The 26,268-nt window shown below is 50.1% G+C and overlaps 1 protein-coding gene across 1 annotated transcript in view; it reads right to left on the bottom strand.

The window, feature by feature from the left end:
* Positions 1-24,879, bottom strand: part of EIF1AX (eukaryotic translation initiation factor 1A X-linked) — a 77,758-nt gene extending 52,879 nt beyond the window's left edge. Inside the window, exon 1 of the mRNA XM_063955756.1 lies at positions 24,633-24,879. Coding sequence (XP_063811826.1) covers positions 24,633-24,648 — 16 coding nt within the window. The 5' untranslated portion in view covers positions 24,649-24,879. The remainder of the gene's footprint in view (positions 1-24,632) is intronic.
* Between the last annotated feature and the right edge of the window lie 1,389 nt (positions 24,880-26,268).

Here is a 26,268-nt window from a genome sequence, read left to right on the forward strand (position 1 = left end):
GCAGACAATCCGCACTTGGGATGGGCGCCCAGCATCCACTACGGACTACGAGAAATAGATTTATCGGTAAGTAAAATCTTATTTTCTCTGACGTCCTAGTGGATGCTGGGACTCCGTCAGGACCATGGGGATTATACCAAAGCTCCCAAACGGGCGGGAGAGTGCGGATGACTCTGCAGCACCGAATGAGAGAACTCCAGGTCCTCCTTAGCCAGGGTATCAAATTTGTAGAATTTTACAAACGTGTTCTCCCCTGACCACGTAGCTGCTCGGCAGAGTTGTAATGCCGAGACCCCTCGGGCAGCCGCCCAAGATGAGCCCACCTTCCTTGTGGAATGGGCCTTGACAGATTTAGGCTGTGGCGGGCCTGCCACAGAATGTGCAAGTTGAATTGTGCTACAAATCCAACGAGCAATCGTCTGCTTAGAAGCAGGAGCACCCAGCTTGTTGGGTGCATACAGTATAAACAGCGAGTCAGATTTTCTGACTCCAGCCGTCCTTGAAATATATATTTTCAATGCTCTGACAACGTCCAGCAACTTGGAATCCTCCAAATCGCTAGTAGCCGCAGGCACCACAATAGGCTGGTTCAGGTGAAACGCTGAAACCACCTTAGGCAGAAAGTGAGGACGCGTCCGCAGTTCTGCCCTGTCCGAATGGAAAATCAGATATGGGCTTTTATACGATAAAGCCGCCAATTCTGACACTCTCCTGGCTGAAGCCAGGGCCAGTAGCATGGTTACTTTCCATGTAAGATATTTCAAATCCGCCGATTTGAGTGGCTCAAACCAATGGGATTTGAGAAAATCCAAAACTACATTAAGATCCCACGGTGCCACTGGGGGCACAACCGGGGGCTGTATATGTAGTACTCCTTTTACAAAAGTCTGGTCTTCAGGAACTGAAGCCAATTCTTTCTGGAAGAAAATCGACAGGGCCGAAATTTGAACCTTAATGGACCCTAATTTGAGGCCCATAGACAATCCTGTTTGCAGGAAATGTAGGAATCGACCCAGTTGAAATTCCTCCGTCGGGGCCTTCCTGGCCTCACACCACGCAACATATTTTCTCCAAATGCGGTGATAATGTTGTGCAGTCACCTCCTTCCTGGCTTTTACCAGGGTAGGGATGACCTCTTCCGGAATGCCTTTTTCCCTTAGGATTCGGCGTTCAACCGCCATGCCGTCAAACGCAGCCGCGGTAAGTCTTGGAATAGACACGGTCCCTGCTGAAGCAGGTCCCGTCTTAGAGGTAGAGGCCACGGATCTTCCGTGAGCATCTCCTGAAGTTCCGGGTACCAAGTTCTTCTTGGCCAATCCGGAGCCACGAGTATCGTTCTTACTCCCCTTTGCCGTATAATTCTCAGTACTTTTGGTATGAGAGGCAGAGGAGGAAACATACACTGACTGGTACACCCATGGTGTTACCAGAGCGTCTACAGCTATTGCCTGAGGGTCTCTTGACCTGGCGCAATACCTGTCCAGTTTTTTGTTGAGGCGGGACGCCATCATGTCCACCATTGGTCTTTCCCAATGGACCACAATCATGTGGAAGACTTCTGGATGAAGTCCCCACTCTCCCGGGTGCAGATCGTGTCTGCTGAGGAAGTCTGCTTCCCAGTTGTCCACTCCCGGGATGAACACAGCTGACAGTGCTAACACATGATTTTCTGCCCAGCGGAGAATCCTTGCAGCTTCTGCCATTGCCCTCCTGCTTCTTGTGCCGCCCTGTCTGTTTACGTGGGCGACTGCCGTGATGTTGTCCGACTGAATCAACACCGGCTGACCCTGAAGCAGAGGTTTTGCCAGGCTTAGAGCATTGTAGATTGCTCTTAGCTCCAGTATAATTATGTGAAGAGACGTCTCCAGGCTTGACCACACGCCCTGGAAGTTTCTTCCCTGTGTGACCGCTCCCCAGCCTCTCAGGCTGGCATCCGTGGTCACTAGGACCCAGTTCTGTATGCCGAATCTGCGACCCTCTAACAGATGAGCACTCTGCAACCACCATAGCAGAGACACTCTTGTCCTTGTGGACAATTTTATCCGCTGATGCATCTGCAGATGCGATCCGGACCATTTGTCCAGCAGATCCCACTGAAAAGTTCGTGCATGGAATCTGCCGAATGGAATCGCTTCGTAAGAAGCTACCATTTTTCCCAGGACTCTTGTGCATTGATGCACAGATACTTTTCCTGGTTTTAGGAGGTTCCTGACTAGATCGGATAACTCCCTGGTTTTCTCCTCCGGAAGAAATACCTTTTTCTGAACAGTGTCCAGAATCATCCCTAGGAACAACAGACGTGTCGTCGGGATCAGTTGGGATTTTGGAAAATTCAGAATCCACCCGTGTTGTTGGAGCACTACTTGGGTTAGTGCTACTCCGACCTCCAGCTGTTCTCTGGCTTCTTCCAGATTCGCTATCACTGCTCTGAGTGACTCCATCTTGAACTTGAATTTTTGTATGTACAGGTTCAGAGATTTTAGATTTAGAATCGGTCTTACCGAGCCGTCCGGCTTCGGTAACACAATAGCGTGGAGCAATACCCCTGTCCCTGTTGTAGGAGGGGTACCTTGACTATCACCTGCTGAGAATACAGCTTGTGAATGGCCTCCAATACCGTCGCCCTGTCGGAGGGAGACGTTGGCAAAGCAGACTTTAGGAAACGGCGAGGAGGGGACTTCTCGAATTCCAACCTGTAACCCTGAGATACTACCTGCAGGATCCAGGGGTCCACCTGCGAGTGAGCCCACTGTGCGCTGAAATGTTTGAGGCGACCCCCCACCGCCCCTGAGTCTGCTTGTAAGGTCCCAGCGTCATGCTGACGCCTTTGTAGAAGCCGGGGAGGGCTTCTGCTCCTGGGAAGGAGCTGCTTGTTGCAGTCTCTTACCCTTTCCTTTGCCTCGGGGCAAATAGGAATGTCCTTTTGCTCGTTTGTTCTTATAGGAACGAAAGGACTGCGGCTGAAAAGCCTGCGGCTTTTTCTGCTGGGAGGTGACCTGGGGTAAAAAGGTGGATTTTCCGGCCGTTGCCGTGGCCACCAGATCCGATAGACCGACCCCAAATAATTCCTCCCCCTTATACGGCAATACTTCCATATGTCGTTTGGAATCCGCATCACCTGACCACTGGCGCGTCCATAAACTTCTTCTGGCAGATATGGACATCGCACTTACTCTTGATGCCAGAGTGCAAATATCTCTCTGTGCATCTCGCATATAAAGAAATGCATCCTTTAACTGCTCTATAGTCAGTAAAATACTGTCCCTATCCAGGGTATCAATATTTTCAGACAGTGACTCCGACCAAGCCACGCCAGCACTGCACATCCAGGCTGAGGCAATTGCTGGTCTCAGTATAACACCCGTATGTGTGTATATACTTTTTAATGTATTCTCCAGCCTCCTATCAGCTGGATCCTTGAGGGCGGCCGTATCAGGAGACGGTAACGCCACTTGCTTTGATAAGCGTGTGAGCGCCTTATCCACCCTAGGAGGTGTTTCCCAGCGCGCCCTAACCTCTGGCGGGAAAGGGTATAATGCCAATAACTTCTTTGAAATTAGCAGTTTTCTATCTGGGGTAACCCACGCTTCATCACACACTTCATTCAGTTCCTCTGATTCAGGAAAAACTATCGGTAGTTTTTTCACACCCCACATAATACCCCTTTTTGTGGTACTTGCAGTATCAGAGATATGCAAAGCCTCCTTCATTGCCGTGATCATATAACGTGTGGCCCTACTGGAAAATACGTTTGTTTCTTCACCGTCGACACTGGATTCAGTGTCAGTGTCTGGGTCTGTGTCGACCGACTGAGGTAAAGGGCGTTTTACAGCCCCTGACGGTGTCTGAGACGCCTGGACAGGTACTAACTGGTTTGCCGGCTGTCTCATGTCGTCAACCGACTTTTGTAGCGTGCTGACACTATCCCGTAATTCCATAAACAAAGCCATCCATTCTGGTGTCGACTCCCTAGGGGGTGACATCACCATTACAGGCAATTGCTCCGCCTCCACGCCAACATCGTCCTCATACATGTCGACACACACGTACCGACACACAGCAGACACACAGGGAATGCTCTGATAGAAGACAGGACCCCACTAGCCCTTTGGGGAGACAGAGGGAGAGTTTGCCAGCACACACCCAAGCGCTATAAATATATATAGGGACAACCTTAATAAGTGTGTTCCCTTTATAGCAGCTCAAATATTATAAATATCGCCAATAAGTGCCCCCCCTCTCTGTTTTTACCCTGTTTCTGTAGTGCAGTGCAGGGGAGAGTCCTGGGAGCCTTCCTCGCAGCGGAGCTGGGCAGGAAAATGGCGCTGTGTGCTGAGGAGAATAGGCCCCGCCCCCTTTTCGGCGGGCTTCTTCTCCCGGTTTTTTTGGAACCTGGCAGGGGTTAAATACATCCATATAGCCCCAGGGGCTATATGTGATATATTTTAGCCAGAATAGGTATATTACATTGCTGCCCAGGGCGCCCCCCAGCGCCCTGCACCCTCAGTGACCGCTGGTGTGAAGTGTGCGGAGAGCAATGGCGCACAGCTGCAGTGCTGTGCGCTACCTCATGAAGACTGAGACGTCTTCTGCCGCCGGTTTCTGGACCTCTTCTCTATTCGGCATCTGCAAGGGGGTCGGCGGCGCGGCTCCGGTGACCCATCCAGGCTGTACCTGTGATCGTCCCTCTGGAGCTAGTGTCCAGTAGCCTAAGAAGCAAATCCATCCTGCACGCAGGTGAGTTCACTTCTTCTCCCCTAAGTCCCTCGTTGCAGTGAGCCTGTTGCCAGCAGGACTCACTGAAAATAAAAAAACCTAACAAACTTTTTCTAAGCAGCTCTTTAGGAGAGCCACCTAGATTGCACCCTGCTCGGACGGGCACAAAAACCTAACTGAGGCTTGGAGGAGGGTCATAGGGGGAGGAGCCAGTACACACCACCTAGTGGTCAAACTTTTAAATTTTGTGCCCTGTCTCCTGCGGAGCCGCTATTCCCCATGGTCCTGACGGAGTCCCAGCATCCACTAGGACGTCAGAGAAATGTTCAATGCCTCCTTCATTGCCGTGATCATGTAACGTGTGGCCCTACTGGACATTACGTTTGTCTCCTCACCGTCGACACTGGATTCAGTATCCGTGTCTGGGTCTGTGTCGACCATCTGAGGTAACGGGCGTTTTAGCGCCCCTGACGGTGTCTGAGACGCCTGAACAGGCACTAACTGATTTGCCGGCTGTCTCATGTCGTCAGTTTTTTGCAAAGTGCTGACATTGTCACGTAATTCTTTAAATACGACCATCCAGTCAGGTGTCGACTCCCTAGGGGGTGACATCACTAACACAGGCAATTGCTCTGCTTCCACATCATTTTCCTCCTCATACATGTCGACAATCGTACCGACACCCAGCACACACACAGGGAATGCTCTGATAGAGGACAGGACCCCACTAGCCCTTTGGGGAGACAGAGGGAGAGTTTGCCAGCACACACCAGAGCGCTATATATATACAGGGATAACCTTATATAAGTGTTACTCCCTGTTATAGCTGCTGTATTTATATATTAGCTGCCAATAGTGCCCCCCCTCTCTGTTTTACCCTGTTTCTGTAGTGCAGGACTGCAGGGGAGAGTCAGGGAGCCGTCCTTCCAGCGGAGCTGTGAAAGAAAATGGCGCTTGTGTGCTGAGGAGAAAGGCTCCGCCCCCTTCACGGCGGCCTTTTCTCCCGCTTTTTTCAGGAAAACTGGCAGGGGTTAAATGCATCCATATAGCCCAGGAGCTATATGTGATGCATTTCTTTAGCCATATAAGGTTTTTACAGTGTTTTATTGCGTCTCAGGGCGCTCCCCCCCAGCGACCGGAGTGTGAAGTGTGCTGAGAGCAATGGCGCACAGCTGCAGTGCTGTGCGCTACCTTATTTGAAGACAGGAACGTCTTCTGCCGCCGATTTCTCCGGACCTCTTCGCTCTTCTGGCTCTGTAAGGGGGCCGGCGGCGCGGCTCCGGGACCCATCCAGGCTGAACCTGTGATCGTCCCTCTGGAGCTAATGTCCAGTAGCCAAGAAGCCCAATCCACTCTGCACGCAGGTGAGTTCGCTTCTTCTCCCCTTAGTCCCACGATGCAGTGAGCCTGTTGCCAGCAGGACTCACTGAAAATAAAAAACCTATTTAAACTTTTACTTCTAAGCAGCTCAGGAGAGCCACCTAGCATGCACCCTTCTCGTTCGGGCACAAAAATCTAACTGAGGCTTGGAGGAGGGTCATAGGGGGAGGAGCCAGTGCACACCAGCTAGTCTAAAGCTTTTACTTTTGTGCCCAGTCTCCTGCGGAGCCGCTATTCCCCATGGTCCTTACGGAAGTCCCAGCATCCACTAGGACGTCAGAGAAAAGGGGTATTACCTGGTACAGTCGCAAAAACAAAAGCAGTTTTCAGTGACCTGGGCTTGCCCCGGCGATTTCAGAGATGAGTTATGCACAAATGCAGAATGGGTCTCAGTGTTCGCAAACACACACCATACCGCGTATTTTACGTGATATTGACAACCGGGGACTCACTTTCAGAGTTGGTGAGTCTCTGGGGACGCGCTCCACTGTGATTGGTTATGAATGATGTCTCCCTCTCCCATGCCTGGCTGCAGAAATGACTATAGTGGAGGAGGAACCAGCCTGGCAAGGGAATGCTACTGTGTGTGAGCTCACACTGTGCGCAATGTCCCGGGATCCCTGCTGCCTCTTGTTAATGTGTGCTTGCGGCAGGTGTCAACGGAAATTTATCATATCTCCATGGGGGTTCCATCTCCTGCACCTGCCGGCAAGAGACAGGTGAGGGCAGGGTGATGATCACATGCTAAGGGTAATGGGTGAGAGGCGGCACCTGGTCTGTGCGCGGGGTAGATGAAGGGAGGCAGTGGGGGCTGTAGTATCTGGCCCCTGGCCCTGCACTGGTCTCATCCCCAGTGTTCCCATGTAGTCACCCTCTGTAGTAATGTACCTGGCCTGTCTCCTGTGTATATTATATAGTGATGAAGGTGCAGTCTGCTTTATGCTCTATTTATGTACTGACACCTATGCCTGATCCAGTTGTTGCTGGCACACTGTACTGTGCACTGTATGCTCCCTTATTCCTGTAAATGCATTGGGTATGGGCGATTGGTAACCAGGATCCCGGCGGTCAGCATACAGACACCGGGTTTCCGGCCACTAGAATGCAGACATGGGGGCGAGCGCAACGAAGCCCCTTGCAGGCTTGCTGTGCTCACTACGGGTTCTGTTTCCACTCTATGGGTGTCGTGGACACCCACAAGTGGGTATAGTCCTGGGCCAGCCGGGATCCTGACGTCAGTATGCTGACTGCCGGGATAGTGACTACATCCCCTGGTAATGTCCTTCCTTGTTTGCTGATTTATGTTGGAAAAAATAAGAATTTACTCACCGGTAATTCTATTTCTCGTAGTCCGTAGTGGATGCTGGGAACTCCGTAAGGACCATGGGGAATAGACGGGCTCCGCAGGAGACTGGGAACTCTAGAGAAAAGATTAGGTACTATCTGGTGTGCACTGGCTCCTCCCTCTATGCCCCTCCTCCAGACCTCAGTGAGGGAAACTGTGCCCGGAAGAGCTGACATTACAAGGAAAGGAAATTTTGAATCCAGGGTAAGACTTATACCAGCCACACCAATCACACCGTACAACTTGTGATACCTTACCGAGTTAACAGTATGAACAACAACTGAGCCTCACTCAACGGATGGCTCATAACAATAACCCTTAGTTAAGCAATAACTATATACATGTATTGCAGAAAGTCCGCACTTGGGACGGGCGCCCAGCATCCACTACGGACTACGAGAAATAGAATTACCGGTGAGTAAATTCTTATTTTCTCTGACGTCCTAGTGGATGCTGGGAACTCCGTAAGGACCATGGGGATTATACCAAAGCTCCAAAACGGGCGGGAGAGTGCGGATGACTCTGCAGCACCGAATGAGCAAACACAAGGTGCTCCTCAGCCAGGGTATCAAACTTGTAGAACTTTGCAAATGTGTTTGAACCCGACCAAGTAGCCGCTCGGCAAAGCTGTAAAGCCGAGACCCCTCGGGCAGCCGCCCAAGAAGAGCCCACCTTCCTTGTGGAATGGGCTTTTACTGATTTTGGATGCGGCAATCCAGCCGCAGAATGAGCCAGCTGAATCGTGCTACAGATCCAGCGAGCAATAGTTTGCTTTGAAGCAGGAGCACCCAGCTTGTTGGGGGCATGCAAGATAAACAGCGAGTCAGTCTTCCTGACTCCAGCCGTTCTGGAAATATATATTTTCAAAGCCCTGACTACGTCCAGCAACTTGGAGTCCTCCAAGTCCCGAGTAGCCGAAGGCACCACAATAGGTTGGTTCAAATGAAACGAGGACACCACCTTTGGGAGAAATTGGGGACGAGTCCTCAATTCTGCCCTGTCCATATGGAAGATCAGATATGGGCTTTTACATGACAAAGCCGCCAATTCCGACACACGCCTAGCCGATGCTAAGGCCAACAGCATGACCACTTTCCACGTGAGATACTTCAGTTCCACGGTCTTAAGTGGCTCAAACCAATTGGATTCCAGGAAATCCAACACAACGTTAAGATCCCAGGGTGCCACTGGTGGCACAAAAGGGGGTTGAATATGCAGCACTCCCTTAACAAATGTCTGAACCTCAGGCAGTGAAGCCAGTTCTTTTTGAAAGGGCCGAAATCTGAACCTTTATGGACCCCAATTTTAGGCCCATAGTCACCCCTGACTGTAGGAAGTGCAGGAAACGACCCAGCTGGAAATCCTCTGTAGGGGCCTTCCTGGCCTCACACCAAGCAACATATTTTCGCCATATACGGTGATAATGCTTTGCTGTCACGTCTTTCCTAGCCTTTATCAGCGTAGGAATAACTTCATCCAGAATGCCTTTTTCCGCTAGGATCCGGCGTTCAACCGCCATGCTGTCAAACGCAGCCGCGGTAAGTCTTGGAACAGACAGGGCCCTTGTTGCAGCAGGTCCTGTCTGAGAGGCAGAGGCCATGGGTCCTCTGTGCGCATTTCTTGCAGTTCCGGGTACCAAGTCCTTCTTGGCCAGTCCGGAACAATGAGTATTGTTCTTATTCCTCTCTTTCTTACTATTCTCAGTACTTTTGGTATGAGAGGAAGAGGAGGAAACACATATACCGACTGGTACACCCACGGTGTCACTAGGTCGTCCACAGCTATCGCCTGAGGGTCCCTTGACCTGGCGCAATATCTTTTTAGCTTTTTGTTGAGGCGGGACGCCATCATGTCCACCTGTGGCAGTTCCCATCGGTTTGCAATCAGTTGGAAGACTTCTTGATTAAGTCCCCACTCTCCCGGGTGGAGGTCGTGTCTGCTGAGGAAGTCTGCTTCCCAGTTGTCCACTCCCGGAATGAACACTGCTGACAGTGCTTGCAGGTGATTCTCCGCCCATCGAAGAATCTTTGTGGCTTCCGCCATCCTGCTTTTTGTGCCGCCCTGGCGGTTTACATGGGCGACCGCCGTGATGTTGGTCTGACTTAATCAACACTGGCTGGTTTCGAAGCAGGGGCTATGCTTGACTCAGGGCGTTGTAAATGGCCCTTAATTCCAGTATATTTATGTGTAGAGAAGTCTCCAGACTTGACCACAGCCCTTGGAAGTTTCTCCCCTGAGTGACTGCCCCCCATCCTCGGAGGCTTGCATCCGTGGTCACCAGGACCCAGTCCTGTATGCCGAACCTGCGGCCCTCGAGTAGGTGAGCACTCTGCAGCCACCACAGAAGAGACACCCTGGCCCTTGGGGACAGGGTGATCAGCCGATGCATCTGAAGATGCGATCCGGACCACTTGTCCAACAGATCCCACTGAAAGATCCTCGCATGGAACCTGCCGAAGGGAATGGCTTCGTATGAAGCCACCATCTTTCCCAGGACTCGCGTGCAGTGATGCACCGATACCTGTTTTGGTTTCAGGAGGTCCCTGACCAGAGATGCTAATTCCTGGGCCTTCTCCACCGGGAGAAACACCTTCTTCTGTTCTGTGTCCAGAATCATGCCCAGGAAAAGCAGACGTGTCGTAGGAATCAGCTGCGACTTTGGAACATTCAGAATCCAGCCGTGCTGTTGCAACACTTCCTGAGAGAGTGCTACGCTGATCAACAACTGCTCCCTGGACCTCGCCTTTATGAGGAGATCGTCCAAGTACAGGATAATTATAACTCCCTTCTGCCGAAGGAGTATCATCATTTCGGCCATTACCTTGGTAAATATTCTCGGTGCCGTGGACAGGCCAAACGGCAACGTCTGGAACTGGTAATGACAGTCCTGTACCACAAATCTGAGGTACTCCTGGTGAGGTGGGTAAATGGGGACATGCAAGTAAGCATCTTTTATGTCCAGCGACACCATAAAATCCCCCTCTTCCAGGCTTGCAATAACCGCTCTGAGCAATTCCATTTTGAACTTGAATTTCTTTATATAAGTGTTCAAGGACTTTAAATTCAGAATGGGTCTCACCGAACCGTCCGGTTTTGGTACCACAAACATTGTGGAATAGTAACCCCTTCCCTGTTGAAGGAGGGGGACCCTGACAATCACTTGCTGGAGGTACAGCTTGTGAATTGCCGCCAGCACTACCTCCCTTTCCATGGGGGAAGCTGGCAAGGCTGATTTGAGGTAACGGCGGGGGGAGGGGGGGAGTCGCTTCGAATTCCAGCTTGTATCCCTGAGATACAATTTGTATAGCCCAGAAATCCACCTGTGAGCGAACCCACTGGCTGCTGAAGTTTCGGAGACGCGCCCCCACCGCACCTGGCTCCGCCTGTGGAGCCCCAACGTCATGCGGTGGACTTAGTGGAAGCAGGGGAGGACTTTTGTTCCTGGGAACTGGCTGCATGGTGCAGCTTCTTACCTCTACCCCTGCCTCTGGCAAGAAAGGATGCACCCCTGACCCTCTTGCCTTTTTGGCAATGAAAGGACTGCATTTGATAATACGGTGCTTTCTTAGGCTGTGAGGAAACCTGAGGCAAGAAAGTGGACTTTCCAGCTGTCGCTGTAGACACGAGGTCCGACAGACCGTCCCCAAACAATTCCTCACCCTTATAAGGCAAAACCTCCATGTGTTTTTTAGAATCAGCATCTCCTGTCCATTGCCGAGTCCATAAGACCCTCCTGGCAGAAATGGACATAGCATTAATTCTAGAGCCCAGCAGGCAAATGTCCCTCTGAGCATCTCGCATATATAAGACGACGTCTTTGATATGGCCCAGGGTTAGCAAAACAGTATCTCTGTCGAGGGAATCTATGTCGTCTAACAGAGTATCTGTCCGCGCTGCTACAGCACTACACATCCAGGCTGAAGCAATAGCAGGTCTCAGTAGAGTACCAGAGTGTGTATACACTGACTTCAGGATAGCTTCCTGCTTTCTATCCGCAGGCTCCTTTAGGGCGGCCGTATCCTGAGATGGCAGGGCCACCTTTTTAGATAAGCGTGTCAGCGCCTTGTCCACCCTAGGGGATGTTTCCCAACGTAACCTGTCCGTTGGCGGGAAAGGGTACGCCATCAATAACCTCTTAGAAATCACTAATTTCTTATCAGGGGAACTCCACGCTTCTTCACACAATTCATTTAATTCATCAGATGGGGGAAAAGTCACTGGCTGCTTTTTCTCCACAAACATATAAACCCTCTTGGTATTAACCGGGTTACTCTCAGAAATGTGTAATACATCTTTCATTGCAATAATCATGTATCGGATGGCCTTGGTCATTTTAGACTGTAAATGTGCCTCATCATCGTCGACACTTGAGTCGGACTCCGTGTCGACATCTGTGTCAACCATCTGAGATAGAGGGCGTTTATGAGCCCCTGACGGTTTCTGAGTCGCCTGGGCAGGCGCGGGCTGAGACCCCGGCTGTCCCAAGGCTGCAGCGTCATCAAACCTTTTATGTAAGGAGTTTACATTGTCATTTAAGACCTTCCACATATCCATCCAATCAGGTGTCGGCCCCGACGGGGGCGATACCAAACTTATCTGCCCTTGCTCCGCCTCCACATAAACCTTCCTCATCCAACATGTCGACACAGCCGTACCGACACACCGCACACACACAGGGAATGCTCAGACTGAGGACAGGACCCCACAAAGTCCTTTGGGGAGAGAGAGTATGCCAGCACACACCACAGCGATATATAACAGGGATTTTCACTGCTAATAAGTGATATACCCAATAGCTGCTTTTTTAGTATTCTTTGCGCCTAAGTTTATGTGCCCCCCCTCTCTTTTTAACCCGTCTTGTACCTGGATACTGCAGGGGAGAGCCTGGGGAGCTGCTTCCAGCGGAGCTGTGAAGAAAAAATTGCGCTGGTGTGCTGAGGAAGAAGGCCCCGCCCCCTCAGTGGCGGGCTTCTGTCCCGCTTTCAGTGTAAAATAATGGCGGGGTTTTTTACATATATACAGTGCTAGACTGTATATATGTATTTTTATGCCAAAGGTACTTCAATTGCAGCCCAGGGCGCCCCCCCCCCCCCCAGCGCCCTGCACCCTACAGTGACCGGAGTGTGTAAGTGTGCTGGGAGCAATGGCGCACAGCTGCGGTGCTGTGCGCTACCTTAATGAAGACAGGAGTCTTCAGCCGCCGATTTCGTCGTCTTCTAGCTTCTGTTCTTCTGGCTCTGCAAGGGGGACGGCGGCGCGGCTCCGGGAACGGACGATCGAGGACAGGTGCCTGTGTTCGAACCCTCTGGAGCTAATGGTGTCCAGTAGCCTAAGAAGCACAAGCTAGCTGCAAGCAGGTAGGTTTGCTTCTCTCCCCTTAGTCCCACGTAGCAGTGAGTCTGTTGCCAGCAGAAGCTCACTGAAAATTAAAAACCTGGGGGCGTGGCCTAGCTACTGAGAGGAACAGACACGTCTGCCCTGAGCTCCACACTTTACGAGGCTCAAATCTATTATTTTTACCCATATCAACCCACACAGTGTCCCTATTAACGGATTCCCACCTGTAGTGTCCAAGGGTGTGTCCAGACTACGGCCACGGAATCGAGGAGCAACTTATAGCAGCTTCTGCGGATTGAGGCCTAGCCGCACCCTCCGGCCTGGGACCTCGATTTTGAACCGGACCCGGCGCGGCTCCCGGGTGCCCCCGCACGCTGTAAACAACACGGCTTAACCGCCCGCCACGAGCCCCCGGACCCCCCCGGGTGTGCCTGACCCTCCACCGCTGCTCTCACTCACCCCGTTGATCGGCGCTGGGCGCCGCTTCTGCCGCGTGCGGCTCGTCCGGCGGCCATCTTGGAGGAGGCAGATATCCACGAAAGGCCCCGCACCGCATCTGCACTACTCGGCCGGACCCGGCGCGGCTCTCCACTCGGCGGCCACGGGCTCCACTCACTGCCGGACCCAGCTAACCTACCCGGCCGGCCTCCGCCGCCTCCCCCATACACACGACATACGGGCTCGTTCGGCGGCCATCTTGGAGGAGGCGGACGGCCGCAGCAAGCTACACACTACCAACGCGGCCTGCACCACGGGACCCGCACTGCCTGCCGCACCCCCCGCAGGGGGACCCCATTGAACCCTGTGTGTGTGCTTCCGCTGGACTGGTGAGTGAGGCTGCGGTGGACTCGCAGCCCTGCGCCCCGCTCTCTTTCCCCTCCATGCTCTCCTGGCACGTGTCCCCTGTGACCCCTCAAAAAAGGGATTGGGGGGGGGGGGGAGGTGAGGAGGGAGGAGGCAGAAGGAGGAGGAGGGGAATATATATATATTAACAAAACTCAAAAATAAATAAACAAATATATATATATATATATATATATATATATATATATATATATATATATATATATATATATATATATATCTACACGCCCTGGACACTACCTTGCTGTCTGGTGACAACCCGCAACCCCCAATATACTAATGGGAGCGCACACGGGCGACGCCTCATCTGCTTGACCCGATCGACGCACTGCTGCCTAAGGATACATTTATTGAGTGCCCCCCCCCCGGATGGTGTCCTCCATTCCTATACTACAGTGCCCGGTTTCTCACCACATATGCTCTTTTCAACTCGCCTGATGATGATGATCTACCTTTAACTCACGAGATGGCCTGACCTGAACAGGGGCTCAGCTGCACGTTTCTGTTGTTATTAATGCCGTCTGCTTCTATTGCATATATCTTCATGAGACCGTAACTGCCATTCTATCAGGGGAAGCCCCATCACATCTATCCCGCATTGTAAAACTTTCCATTTTTATTTTTTATTTTTCCCCACGGTATGCCACAGAAGCGCCGAAAGGCCCCTGCTCCATCCAAACCCAGCATCATTAGGGCGTGGGAAAAAGCCGGTTCTCTTCCGAAACAATCGCCTGGGGCTGAGAGCGCTCTGACCATGGCTGGTGCCTCTCATACTGACCCCCCTCTATCGGCTCAGGATGTGATCTCCATAGTTACTAAAACGATACAATCAGAGATGAGATCGGCCCTCGCAGATTTTAAATCGGAACTGGATGACCTAGGTACCAGAACGGACAGTCTCGAACAGAAGGTAGATGAAATCTGCCAACACCAGAGCGTGATGGACCAAGAATTCACGGATCTGCGGGCTGAAATGGAAACATACAAAGACCATCTCGAGGACATTGAAAACCGAAATAGGCGGAATATCCGCATACGTAACATCCAGGAAACGGTAACTGCCGACACACTTCCAGCCTATTTAGAGGACCCTTTTCTCCACATAGTCCCTGACATTGCTGTAGATCTTCATTTGGACCGGGCCCACAGGGCTCTCCGCCCCAAACCGCCCTCGACCCAACCACCACGGGACGTAATCCTCCGCTTTCATTACTTTAAAGCGAAAGAGCAAATTATGACCGCTGTTAGAGGGCTCTCCACGGTCTCCCACTCTGTGTCTCAACTTCAACTTTTTCAGGATCTGGCCCCGTCGACCCTTAAGAAACGAAGAGATCTTCTGGATGTCACCAAGACTTTGAGAACCCACTCTATCAAATACAAGTGGGGCTTCCCCTTTCAATTATTGGTCACCAGAAATGGCACGACTCACGCTGTTAAGACTCCAACCCAAGGTTATGATCTACTGAAGTCGTTTGGTCTTCTAGAAGATGTTCCAGAAATTTGCCGACAACCTGCTCCGCCTCACAGACCCGCGGCGCCGTCGAAGGATTGGTCCCCGGCTTAATTGCATTTGTTCTGTTATTAGAGAAAGCTATGCCTTACATCTTATTAATGTTAATTCTTTATGCACTTTTGATGCTCCTTAGTAATAAGTTTAATAAGTTTGATAATTGCTCTCTAGATAGACCATACGCCCTTTTTTATCCCCCCCCCTCCCTCCCCAAATTTTTTTTTTCCCCCTCCCTCCCCTTCCCTTCACTCACTCTCATCTCAGGCGTTAATATGTTAATGTATCAATATTGGCCCTTGTTCTTCCTTAGGTCATCTTGCTCTTGTTGTTACCTAGTATGTTCACTAAAGTTTCACATACTGCGAATTTTGTTGTTCTTACTCACCCATGTCTCCAGTTGGATGTGTCATAGCGACACTCCCTCTTTCTACATTGGACCTGACTCCACTATAGGAGTAGGTCGCCCTTTCTTTTCCCTAATTCTTAACCCCTCTCTCACTATCTTTAACCTTCTTCATGTTCTCCCCCCCTGCCCTTCTCGCCAGTCGGGATGTGGATCCTATTTGCTACTAAGCTCATTTTCTTTTGATCCACCATGAAGTTGACAGTTCTAACTCTTAACGTAAACGGTCTTAATTCCCCAACCAAAAGAGCTATGGCCATCCAATATTTTCACAGGTGTAAATCTAGTATTATTATGTTGCAAGAGACCCACCTTAAAACTCCCCATTCTTCCCTCACGACCAAACAATATCCCACGGCCTTTCACTCCTCAATGAACGCTAAGCGTCGAGGCACTGCAATTCTCATTCATCACAACACACCTATCACTATACATGATTCTATTTCTGATCCACTGGGACGTTTTCAGATTCTTAAGGGTATGTACAATCATGCCCCAATTATCTTAGCCTCAGTTTATGCCCCTAATGGCCAACAAGGTTCCCTCTATGCTACCTTCTATAATCAACTTACCCAACTGCCCCGGGGACTTACCATTATAGGAGGGGATTTCAATACTATCATGGACCCCAAACTGGATAGATCTCACTCCTCTGATACTCCCCCCAGGCATGTCAAGACGTCCAAGGCGCTCTTGTCACGATTAGCTCTCCACGACCTATATGACACTTGGAGAGTACAATACCCCAATGCGAGAGGATTCACGCACTTTTCTCCCCCCCATGGCCTACACACCCGCATTGATTATTTTTTTGTGGACCGTGCCACATCCCAAACCCTTCTTGGCGCTCAGATCCTCCCTGCATCATGGTCAGATCATCTAGCCATCGAATTGGAAATTTCTTCTCATATGGGCCCTCGCACCGTACGCCACTGGCGACTTAATGAATCCCTCCTCTTGAAACAATCAAATATTGAGGCTATTACCACAGCCCTCACGGATTTTGTTACCCTCAACACTACCCCTGGTATCCCCTCACCCACCCTGTGGGAAGCTCATAAGGCTACACTTCGGGGTACCGTTATCAGTTTGTCAGCTGCATCTAAGAAATCAGAGATGGCACGCATATTAGAGCTTGAAAAGACACTAGTCTCCCTGACAGATCTACACCACAATCATCCTAAAAGACGCACTTATTTAAAGATACTCGCTGTCAAGGGGCAACTATCGCAAATTTTATCTAAAAAGGCAGCGCAAACTCTCCTATGGGTTCGACAAACTTTTTACGAAAAATCTGACAAAGCGGATACCATCTTAGCCCGCAAGCTGCGCGCTAAACGCACTCGCAACCGTATCCTTAAGCTGAAATGTCTAGATGGCACTACTACCCACGATCCTCAAGTAATGACTAGACAATTTTGCCAGTTCTTTGAAATCGCTCTACAATCTCTCACATAGCCCCTCTTCCTCGCCTTCGGACATCACCTCTCTCACCCATTACCTGGATTCATGTTCTTTACTCACACTATCCGTGACTCAGCTTCAAACCCTTAATGCAGCGATCACTGACGAGGAGATTAGGATAGCTATTAAATCGCTACGCCGCTCTGCAGCACCGGGTCCTGATGGCTTCACCGCCCTATACTATAAAAAATTTACAGACTCGCTGCTTCCTATGCTTCGTCCCCTTTTCAACTCACTACTGGAGGGCGGTACGCTTGATGCCACCACCAGGGCCAACATTGTAATTATCCCTAAACCACAGAGAGACCCTCTAGAGATGGGCAATTATAGGCCTATCTCTCTTTTAAACGTTGATCTAAAACTTTTTGCTAAGATTCTTGCCATGCGTCTAACCCCTATATTGACGTCCTTGGTCCACCCGGACCAGGTGGGCTTTATCTCCAACAGACAAGCTTCCGATAACACGAGGCGTCTGATCAATCTTATTCAAATAGCGACAACCCGCTCGCTGTCGACCCTGGTGGTGGCGCTCGATGCCGAAAAAGCCTTTGACAGGGTTGCCTGGCCGTTTTTGACTCAAACCCTATGTCATATGGGATTTCGAGGCGCTTTTCTCAATGGTATTAATTCCCTCTATCATAACCCCTCCGCCTCCGTATTGGTAAATGGCCTCACCTCCGAGCCCTTCCAAATTAAAAACGGCACCCGACAGGGTTGTCCTCTTTCCCCCCTGTTGTTTGCCCTCGTCATGGAGCCTTTCGCAGCGAGGATTAGGCTTAATAGCAACATCACGGGTATAGGGGTGGTACACTCTGACCATAAGATAGCACTATACGCGGACGATGTAATACTGACATTGACCAATCCTACTGTTTCCCTCCCAACCTTATTTGCTGAGGCTCGCATTTATGGCTTACATTCAAATTACAACATCAACACAGATAAAACAGAATTTTTAGATATTAACATCCCATACTCAGATCTAACACTGCTTCAAACGGACTTTCCTTTTCGGTGGCAACCTGAAAAGCTCAAATATTTGGGGTTTTTTCTAACAAAATCATATCCTCGGTTATATGCTGCCAATTTCCCAAGATTGCTAGCCGCTATCAAAACGGACCTATTAACGTGGGATAAACAATATATATCATGGTTCGGTCGCACCGCGGCGGTAAAAATGAACGTTCTACCCCGCTTATTATACTTATATACTTATGGCAGACGCTACCAATTCATATCCCCACCTCAATTCTCAAGAACTTGCAACGAGACATCTCAAATTTTATATGGGCAACCAAAAAACCGAGGGTCAAGATGCGAGTACTGCACAAACATCAATCCTCAGGAGGAATAGGCATACCTGATATTATCAAATACTATCGAGCCACCCACTTAGCCTCTTGTATTCATTGGCATGCCCCGCCGAACCAGAAAGTTTGGACACATATAGAAGCCCACACATTGTCGGTATATTCCCCTTCTACCCTCTTATGGTGCTCACGCGCACATCGCCCACCAACTTCATCTTTGCTCCCTACAATTCGATTCACACTATCCATCTGGGATTACTGTACACGTTTCTACAAACTTCGCTCGTTTCACCCCCTCCTGGTCCCCTTATGGAACAATCCCACTTTCATTCCCGGTATGGACCACTGTAATTTCCCATTGTGGACTGCCCATAATATTTTGTTCCTTCTGGACATAGCTCCCTTACACACCTTTCCGGACTTTGCTAACATACAATCGTGCTTTAACCTCCCCCACAGAGTTTTTTACCAATTTTTACAAATTCGACATCTTTACCACTCACTTAACCGCCCCTCTTCAGGCACTCCCCTCACACCCACTTCAGCTATTGAATCCCTTTGTCGCTCACACCACTTATCTAAAGGCCTTATATCGTCAATTTATCAGATTTTATTATCTCACAATCAACCCGATAAGGAATCTCACGAACTGGCATGGGAGAATGACACGGGGGAGGCTCTCACTCCCAACGATTGGTCTCTAATTAAACTGGCCATATCAAAATGTTCAATTTCGGTGCGCATTAAAGAAAATGCATATAAACTACATACTAGATGGTATTTAGTTCTGACCCGACTCCGTGCTATTTTCCCTGATGCCTCGGATCTCTGCTGGCGACAATGTGGCCAGAGGGGATCTTTATTACACGTTTGGTGGACGTGCCTTAGTATAGGCCAGTATTGGCAGGAAATACACAAATTAATTAAAAATATTACTGACTTTGATATGCCCTCCTCACCTTTTTACTCTTTTAGCTAGACCGATCCCCAATCTCCCACGCCCCACACACAAATTGGTTAATCATATACTTAACACTGCTAAGTGTCAAATTGCAGCACACTGGAAGTCTACAGCCCCTCCTCCCATCCCTGCTACTATTAATGCCATATGGTCAACTTACAGATTGGAACGAATCTCCTCAGTTATACATGACACCCCGACTCAATTTATTCGCGTTTGGTCACCTTGGACCGATTATAACAATGCTGAACCTCCCTTATCGACCATCTGAAACCATCTGAATTCCCTTAACATGGTGATACACCCCGACTGGCAACCCCCCCCCCCCCCCCACTCACAACTTTTATCTTACGGCTACATCTCTCATTTTGTAATTCCCAACCCATGTCCTACCTCTCCTTTTCTTCTCTTTCCCCCCTTTTCTCTTGCTCTCCCTCTCTACATTTTCTCGACCTTCCTGTCTCTCTCTTTACATAATCTTTAAAGTTCTGTGTTATCTTTTTCTTCCTTTTCTCCTACATTCTGTTGCACATTGTTTAGATTTTTGACTAGTATATTTTTCTTCACATAAACAAAATGTTATGTTCTATTTCAGTATTATAATAGGTTACACCTCTACTGATTTCTAATGATGTCTACTAGACCGCAGACTCTTTTTACAGTTTAACAATATCTTGCTGAGATACCATAATAAGTCTACTGTTTTCTCTTACTTGATGTAACCTAATTCTGCATTACCTAATAAAATATTCTTTCAAAAAAAAATAATAAAAAAAATAAAATAAAAAACCTAATAAATACTTTCTTTACTAGTAAGCTCAGGAGAGCCCACTAGGAGCACCCAGCTCTGGCCGGGCACAGATTCTAACTGAGGTCTAGAGGAGGGGCATAGAGGGAGGAGCCAGTGCACACCAGATAGTACCTAATCTTTTCTTTAGAGTGCCCAGTCTCCTGCGGAGCCCGTCTATTCCCCATGGTCCTTACGGAGTTCCCAGCATCCACTAGGACGTCAGAGAAAGTATGGTGTGTGTAGACTACTGCAGGCATAAAACATCCAGTTTTATCTAATTTCTAGTATTAAAATATATACACATTTGGGAAGATTGCACTCATGGGATAGCAGGGAAGTTTGCACATAAAAGGGGATATTCAAATGTTTGAAAAGTCAGTTGGGTGTCTGTTTTTTCCTATCTAATAGACAGGAAAAAACAGACATCCAACCGACTTTTCAAACAACTGAATCTCCCCTAAAGGTGCATACTCACGGTGAGATTCGAGTTAAGCCCGATTCTCACTATGCGACAGGGGCTAGTTCGGCATCGCAAGCACATAATGACTGTGCTTGCAATACTGACTATGTGCGATATTGGCTAAGTGTCAATTTTGACTATCTCTTCTATGAGATAGTCAAAATTGACTTGCCTGCACGATCTATCTAGGCTTGCGATGCCAACCACGCATCGGCATCGAATCGGGATTGCAAGGTGGCTTTCACCTTGCTATCTGCACTAACTAATCTATATAATCAAAATTGTAAGAAAATCTCTCAGTGTGTACACACCATAAGTCTAATCGACCTCCACAGTCTTATTACCATGCAAACCAATGCACACAGGTAATCAACTTTTTATGAGACCAGGGTGGTGTGCACTTACCGTATATACTCGAGTATAAGTCGACCCGAATATAAGCCGAGGCACCTAATTCTACCACAAAAACCTGGGAAAACTTATTGACTCGAGTATAAGCCTAGGGTGGGAAATGCAGCTCTAGCAGTACACAGCCCTCAGTGCCAGAAATGCCCTCATACTGCCAGAAATGCCCTCATACTGCCAGAAATGCCCCCACAGTGCCAGATATGCCCCCACAGTGCCAGATATGCCCCCACAGTGCCAGATATGCCCCCACAGTGCCAGATATGCCCCCACAGTGCCAGATGTGCCAGATATGCAATCATGCTGCCAAATATGCCTCACAGTGCCAGATGTGCCACAAATGCCCCTCATGCTGCCACATATGCCCCACAGTGCCAGATATGCACTCATGCTGCCAAATATGCCCCACAGTGCCAGATGTGCCCTCATGCTGCCACATATGCCCCTCATGCTGCCACATATGCCCCTCATGCTGCCACATATGCCCCCTCCCCAAGTGCCAAATATGCTCCCCCAGTGCCTGTTACTTACCCCTCCGTCGATCCCGCGCTGTCTTCTGAAGGAGGGACACGGAGGGCACAGCACGCGCCTCTCCTGTGTTCCTCCTGCGTCTCCGGTGGCCGCGGCGGGTCTATTAAAGGAAGTGCCGGTTCGTGATCAGAGGTCACGAACGGGTACTTCCTTTAATAGACCCGCCGCTGCCGCCGGAGATGCAGGAGGGACACAGGAGAGGCGCGCGCGGTGCACTCCGTGTCCCTCCTTCACACTGCTCTGCCTGTCACACTGCACTGCCACTGACTCGAGTATAAGCCGAGGTGGCTTTTTCAGCACAAAAAAAGTGCTGAAAAAGTCGGCTTATACTCGAGTATATACGGTATATAGGCCACTGATATAAAGTTCAGTTATATTTTAAACCTACTACTCAACTAATACCGTATAGAACCATATAATTAAAATACCAGATTGGTGAAATGTGTATGACAAATAGTTTGTAACAATGAACTGTTCAGAGAGTTTTTACTGAAAACAGACAACTTCTCTCTGGAATTCCCTACCTCTCCCCATCCGACTCGCCACAAAACTTCAAACGGGCTCTAAAGACCCACTTCTTCATCAAACTGCCCTCCTAATCCTCTTATCCACGCTCACTGTCAACCCACCTTTTACATTGTAACCTGGCAAGAGCATGGCCTTCTCCACTTACGTGCCTTTTCTTTTCTTATTTACACTATCTTATACTCCATACTCCCTCTGATGGCACTTAACCCCTGGTTTTCCATACTTGTCCTATATTGTCTTGAACTGTAGTGCTGTTTTGCTCATTTGTGTATGTACTCTGCAATGGGCGCTGTGGATCGCTTGTGGTGCCATATTAATATAGGCTAATAATATCTTTACTAATAGTCAGTCTGGCTTGTCTTCCTCCAGAATCTCCCCCTCCTCAGTGACAGTCAACGCAGAGCACACTGCATCATGGAGAGCATTAGGGGGGCATTTATCATAGATTGCATACAAGCTCTATCCCAACTTCTCCCTGCCTCTACCTCCAGCTCTAACCAGAAACAGTGAAGTAGGACCCCAATTTTTTTTGCTCACCACGATCACTGGGTCTCCTCCAGCACCCTGCAGTGTTGTTTGGGGTCTATAACCGGTGACATCACTGCTGAAATCACATGTGGGAAAACTAAACACGCATATATAGGTCCCCCCCTGAGCACTGTGAGGCTGATCTCTGCAGATTATCAGTACTCCCCAACATAAACGCTGCTGCGCTCTGCTTAAGGAAGAAGGGGTATTGCAAAGGTGGGGGTTGCCAATAATGGGTGATCCTTTGCGATTGGGGAGGGGGTATGTACCCCAGAAGATTTTATTTACAGTTGGGATAGACAGTTATACACATATATAGTGACACCTAAGTGGGTACCAATACAGAAGGCCTTTGGAAACCGATGGGTGAAGGGTAATGCGACAGGAAAAGGGGGTAATTTCACAATGGAAACTAAGGGGAGGGTGCGTGAGACACCCCCATATAATTTATTTTAAAAAAAAAATTAAAATTTTTTTAAAATATGTTGTAATTTATTTAAACATTTTTATAAGAACTCTAAGAATTTCTGGGGTGCTTTTTGAAAGAAAAATGAATTGGCTAGTTAAGTGATCAAATCAATTAGGCGAGATGCAAAATCACTGTTTCAGCATAAAGTATGGGAAGTTTGCACAAATCCAGTACATATTGTAGTCTAAATTTGTGCATTTTACTGAATCAACCCAAGCTTATAAGGCAGGATACCTGACGGAAACAGTTCAATAGGCAAAGACCATGCATGAGGATTAAGAGATAGTTATGCATAAAAGTGAAACTGTAAACCCTGCCTCTAAAAAAAAAATGTACGTGCTCAAACTGAGCAATGCGAGTATAGCAGACATTACAGAACTCTCAACACACTGCTTGTAGGCGTGAGCAGAGCATACCGTAGGCAGGCACATAACCGGATGAAGAGCCAAACAGATAACATAGGCAAGGCCCATACCACAGGAGGTAATCCGTTTGCTGGCTGTCAGGATCCCTGCGGTCGGAATACTGATATCGGAATCCCGACTGCCGAAAGCCGGAATACAGTCTCGCAGGGGCTATTCCCAATTATGGCTTGTTCGCCAGGCCTGCATTGTAGCAAACACACAAGGGGACTCAGAGCTCAGGCCGCTGCCGGCATTTTGACGAGCGGGATGCCACTGTCGGGATACTGACAGCCAGCATCCCACCGCCAGTAATACATATGTATTCCCATACCACTGCAGTTACACAGGCATTTACCTCAATGGTGTAATGGTGTCATGTGACAAACGGTCATCCCGAGCATTGGACAGCCCGACAGTCGGCATGCCGAATAACAGGGACTATTGCCACTTGTAGGTGTCCACGACACACACAGAGTGGGACTAGAACCTGTGGTGAGCGCAGAGAGCCACCGAGCCCACTGCATGGTGAGCGTGACACTGCACGGGGCTTCATTGCGCTCACACCCTGTGTCGGCATTCTGGATACCAGAATCGGTATGGCGACCTCCGGGATCACAAATGCCAGTGGTATATACAGTGGTAGCTACTGGGGTCGATTCAATTCGGCAATTTATGAATAGCGCCGGGAATTAGCTCCCGACGCTATTCAATTCAGCTGCTAGTTACCCGCAATTGTCGTGAATTCTTCTCTCATCCCCGGGGGGTGAGAGAAGAAAACCGACAAAAGTGCGGCCGGCGCGAGGCTGATTCTGTCAGGAATCAGCATCGCCGCTGGTAGTTAAGTCGGAGAATGCCCATTCTCCCGACAAAACTACCTGTGAAGTCGACGAGAACGAGCCATCGCCGACTTAACTGGAGCGGAATTGAATTGCGTCGGGAGCTAATTCCAGGCGCTATTCATAAATTGCCGAATTGAATCGACCTCACTGTGAGGGGCCTTAGAGGTGGGAACCTGTAGCTCACAGATTGCCCAGGTACTACAAATACTAGCACTGCCTTACAGTCAGTACCTTACAAACAGACCGCCCGCCCGCAACGCAGACCAGACCAATGATACTATATCATAAGCCCTGTCAGCTACGCTGCCGGGCCGGCTACTAACCAAATCTGTCTCCGGCCCGCAACCTGGCACCATACAGCCAATCCTCCCCCTTCCCCAGGCCTCACCTTTATTCTTCGGCATGATGTAGGGTCCCGACTGATGCCGTACGTGTGAGCGGCGAGATCAGGGGCGAGTGAGCTACGTGGATTCCGGTGAAGGTGACTGTAGCAGGACCGGAACTGTACGTTACACAGAAATAACCGGAGCCGCCTGTATTCTGCGCTGCTGTGTCCCCGCCGCGTGCGTAAGGTGCCGGTGTGCGCAGGCGGAAAAGGAACGTTACTTCACGCACGTCACGTTACGTTACGCTACGTGACGGAAGTCGGTGGGGAAGGTTGAGAGCTATGACGGCAGCTGATGTGTGAGAGGCGGATTTTTTTTTTCTCCTGCAATGAACTTTATTTGTAACAGTTGTTTTGTACAAAAGTGTCCACTCCGTGTTGGTAGCGTCTAGATTCTCTTCGCGCTAAGGACCTTTCCCATAACCCCCTGGGTCCATGTCACAATCTATTTGGAATAGTAAAGTGTGGCGAGCGAAGCGGAGCGAGACACCGAGCCCGCGAGGGTCCAATGCGGCATAGAGAAATAAATTTGCCCCAAACGATCGGAGAACGAAGGAGACATTTAGATGCTGTAAGGGCGGAAGTGCTCTCCTGCCCTCTCGTTTTGTCACGTCCAGGTCCTTAGCACGAAGGCAACATAGACACAACCACACGGTGTTGGGTTTCTCTCTCGCTGTCGTCTCATAATTTGTACTGGTGTGAAGGGGATTACCACTTTCCCCTCCACGGAGCGACGGGCGGCAGAGCGGCGGGCGGAGGAGCGGCGGGCGGTTTCCAGTCTGGAGGGGCTTGCATCCGAAAGGATTCAAGCCCCTCCAATCCCAGCGGCGTATTTCAAACGGCGCGCCAAGCGCGAGCCAATCAGGGCTCGCGCCTCGGCCGCCAATCAGAGCTCGCCGCGGCGAGCCAATCGGGGCTCGCCGCGTCATAGCTCCGCCCGCTCCCGGTGCCATATAAGAGGCGCTGCGGAGCGGGACCAGTCAGTCGGACGGCGGACGAGGACAGAAGAGGAAGAAGAGCTCCTGCGGAAGAAGACGTCGGCGGAGAAGAAGACATCGGCGGTGCGGAAGAAGACGTCGGCGGTGCGGAGGAAGACGTCGGCGGAGGCACCCAGGAAGACGGAAGACGGCGACCAGCGGCGGATGTCCGGCGGAGAGTGCTGCAGCGTGTGGAGAGCAAAAGAGCTAACGAAGCTCCCCGCTGCAGCCTCTCCCTCCGTGACAGGTAGGCGGCCCTGGGCCACCTCTACCTATATATAATCCTCCCTAAAGCACCAGGGACAGGCACTAGGCCTGCGGGCAGAGTCAGGCCCTGTCGGCCTGTGTGCACGTTAGGCAGGCCTCCGGCCTGTGCCCACTCCAGGCCCCAGGCCTGTGCCCTCCCTCCAGGCCTCAAGCCTGTGCCCTCTCTCCAGGCTCCGGCCTGTACTCTCTCCAGGCCCCAGGCCTGTGCCCTCCCTCCAGGCCTCAGGCCTGTGCCCTCTCTCCAGGCCTGTGCCCTCCCTCCAGGCCTCAAGCCTGTGCCCTCACTCCAGGCCCCAGGCCTGTGCCCTCACTCCAGGCCCCAGGCCTGTGCCCTCACCCCAGGCCTGTGCCCCTCCTTCAGGCTCCCGCCTGCGCCCTTCCGGCTGGAAGTGGGC

This window comes from Pseudophryne corroboree, chromosome 2 (assembly GCF_028390025.1).
Source record: "Pseudophryne corroboree isolate aPseCor3 chromosome 2, aPseCor3.hap2, whole genome shotgun sequence".
NCBI lineage: Eukaryota > Metazoa > Chordata > Amphibia > Anura > Myobatrachidae > Pseudophryne > Pseudophryne corroboree.